This window comes from Mustela nigripes, chromosome 11 (assembly GCF_022355385.1).
Source record: "Mustela nigripes isolate SB6536 chromosome 11, MUSNIG.SB6536, whole genome shotgun sequence".
NCBI classification, from domain to species: domain Eukaryota; kingdom Metazoa; phylum Chordata; class Mammalia; order Carnivora; family Mustelidae; genus Mustela; species Mustela nigripes.
In genome coordinates this window covers 15,379,128-15,382,363 of record NC_081567.1, presented here as the reverse complement: position 1 = coordinate 15,382,363, position 3,236 = coordinate 15,379,128, and the positions used below count along the sequence as shown (strand labels likewise).

General features: G+C 44.0%; 1 protein-coding gene across 2 annotated transcripts in view; it reads left to right on the top strand.

Annotated features, from left to right (window-relative positions):
* Window positions 1-2,150, top strand: part of LOC132027171 (cytochrome c oxidase subunit 6A2, mitochondrial) — an 8,463-nt gene extending 6,313 nt beyond the window's left edge. Inside the window, exons 1-3 of one of the 2 annotated variants that reach the window (XM_059415939.1) lie at window positions 1,483-1,578; window positions 1,748-1,884; window positions 2,023-2,150. In XM_059415939.1, the coding sequence (XP_059271922.1) occupies window positions 1,497-1,578; window positions 1,748-1,884; window positions 2,023-2,106 (303 nt within the window). In that variant the 5' untranslated portion in view covers window positions 1,483-1,496 and the 3' untranslated portion in view covers window positions 2,107-2,150. Of the gene's footprint in view, window positions 1-1,482; window positions 1,579-1,747; window positions 1,885-2,022 lie in introns of those variants that run through there. The other variant, XM_059415940.1, reaches the window with a different exon arrangement.
* Window positions 2,151-3,236: the final 1,086 nt, after the last annotated feature.

Genomic DNA, 3,236 nt, shown 5'->3' with positions numbered 1-3,236 from the left:
TCGGCCTCTTTCTTAATTGTGAACTATGTTAAAAAAAAAAAAAAAAACCTAAAAAAAAAAAAAGACTCAGGAAAAAAAAAAAACCTCAGAAAGTTAAGTAGAAGTTAGTGTTCGGTTTCAAACCTACAGAATGAATAGCTACAGACCCCCTTTCTAAAAATGTATGTTTCTCATTTTTCTTTTATATATTCAGATTAAATATAAAAATTTATTTTTCTTTTATATATTAAATTAATATTATGTACATCAGTTCTGATCAAAGCTAGAGGCATCCTGTTGGATTATAGTCCTGCAAAAGCATTTATATAGAGATAAATAATGTAACATATTTGAAGCATTCAATAAAAACATATTTTTAGAACAACTTCATGCCAGTTTCTGTGCTAGTACAGAGGACAGAACAGTGAACCAGGCAGAAATTAGCCCTGCACTATCATGTAGCTTTCTAGTGACCTACTTTGATACAGAGCTTATACGGGTCTCACTAAGCTTTCTTCTTTTTCCTGCAAGTAATCAGATTTTTCAGATTGAAATAATATACTTAACAGTAGACACATGTCAAGCTTGAGACTACCCAGTATCTTTGGAATATTCTTTTTATATTTGGGGATTTTGTCCAAGATAGAATTCCTGCCTCCTTAAGGTAGAACTCAATTTCCCAGGCTTTCTTGAATCTAAAGAGTAGGCAAAGACCTAGCTATTGTAAACTGGGGAGCACATGATTCTCTGATTCAGAAGACATCAATTCAAAGATGCAAGCTTCATGAAGAATCCACTTTCCAGAAGATGTTAGGGTAGAAGGATCCGGCTTTCCAGAGCACCATGGTGAAGTTTTTGGCATCCGGAGTCTAACAGTACAAATTGTGGTGGTGTCTCATAGCAGCTGGCCCACAGAATTATTTGTTTCTGGCTGCACAGATTACTGGCCTCTCTGGCCATACCAGAGACACTGTGAGCTACCTAAGATTTTCAATTGCTTATCTTTTTAAAACCAATTAGACTAAGTTCTGTTCTTTGCGAAGAACTGTGACTAATACATATACTGAACTACTGTTTTATGCCAGAACCTAAGGTGCATATTCCTGTTACTTTACTTAAATTTCATAAGCTGCATTTAAGGTATAAATTATTATACATTGTACAGATGAAAAAACTGAGATTCAAAAGCCACTTAATTCATTTTACGCATAGTCACTAAAGACCAACTGTGCGTCAGCCACTGGGAATAGAGTATTAGAGGAAATAGCTCCCTGCAACTATAAAAAGAATGGCATATTGGTTTTTTTAAGCATCTCTTACCAAATAAGAGGGACCAGATATCAGCTGTCTAGAGAGAAGGACCTCATGCCTAGTAAGGCCTCACTTTAAATATAGAAAACCCCTAAAAATAGCCACCCATGTTAGAGACTCAACAGGTGATTGGCCCCAAAAGAGGGAGGAGAATCTAGGCCTCCCTGAAGGAGAGCAAAAGGACAGTGCAGTTTCCAGCTTCTCTCATGACCACAATGGCTCTGCCTCTGAGGTCCTTGAGTCGGGGCTTTGCAAGTGCAGCAAAGGGGGACCACGGAGGGGCAGGAGGTGAGTTTGGCTGAGACCTGATCCTGTGGCTTGCCTACCTGTACCCCTCTCCCACCTCTGGCCTTCCAGGGCCCAATGACACCTCCACAGACGAACGCTCCCGCTCTGACCTTCAGAGGCCCTGGCCTCCCACTTCTCTCTCATCTCGGCTTCCCCTCTCCTTCTGTAGCCAACACCTGGCGTTTCCTGACCTTTGTTCTGGCATTGCCAAGCGTGGCCCTCTGCACCCTCAACTCCTGGCTCCACGCACGCCACCAGGAACGCCCTAAGTTCATCCCCTATCGCCACCTCCGTATCCGCACCAAGGTACGCTGGTCTGAGGCCTCTGCCCCAGGGTGGGAGCGAGGGTCAGGTGGGCAAAGGGTGCTGGGGTGGGGGTGAGGGACAGACGCAGAACCCCTCGGCCTGGACCGCGCTGACAATCCGCTCTCCCTCTCTTCACAGCCCTACTCCTGGGGAGACGGCAACCACACTCTTTTCCACAATCCCCACGTCAACCCTCTGCCCACTGGCTATGAACAGCCCTGAGACCCTGGGAGATGCCACCAGGTGCAATAAAGGTGGAAGCTATGTGTCCGCAGCCTCCTTGGGACAGGGTGGGGGGGGTGTGTGTGCGTCAGAATAGCTCCCCTGGGTGCAGATGTACAGTGCAGTCTGTGCTCTCCTTGTTCTTCCCAAGGCCATGATTTGGGAGGTGCTGGAGGGATGTCCTCAGTGACTAGGTGGGAGACCCCCCTCCACTGCTTTTCACTCACCTATTAATAACTAGGGCTCTGGGCTGTGAAGGTCTTTCACATAACACTGAATCGTCACAGTATCTCTGGGAGCAAGATGTAATTTTGATTCCCCTTCTCTAGAGGAGGAACTGAGATTCTTAGAGATTAAATTACTTAAATGAGGCCCCTGCTCAGAGGCCCTCTGGGAACTCCGGGCTGCAGATCAGTTTTTGCCTGACACACACTGACAGTATCTGTGAATTATGGCTTTCTGGAGACAACCCTGATTCCAAACAGGATCTACAGCCCTATGCATGAGGCATCATGACCTAATTTTGGATTTGGAATATTTCAGCCATTCTCTATGACCACTCATAATGTGTCTTCTGATTGGTCTGGGACATCAGACGTTCCTTTTTGGAAGTCTTTGGGGACCTCCTTCAAGAGGGGTAATGGTTCAAACAAGTTCAGGACATTTCACCCCACTCCTAGGACAGTCTGCTCATTTGCCATTACCAAGGATCCTGAAGCCTGTGTTGAACCCCATGAGCAAAACACACATAGAGTTCTTCCTTTGGTTTCTCCCCTGATACTACTCATAGCACCACTTAAAAAAAATTATCTCCTGCCTCAGTCACCTAAAAAAGTGAGAGAATGTTTTCTAGGCCCACAAAGAGGTTACCCCAATTCTCCCTAGAACAGGACTCAGGTCCCTGAATTAGAGCTCTTTCATATAAGAAGAATGTGTTATAAACATTCTTATTTAATGAAGCAATTCCTTTTTTTTTATTATATTAGTCACCATGGGTGCATCATTAATTTTCGATGTAGTATTCCATGATTCACTGTTTGCATACAACATGCAGTGCTCCATGGGATAGGGACAATTCTTTATATGTGTGAAAATTCATGTTGTCTTCATGTTTGGTTCTGGAAAAAGTG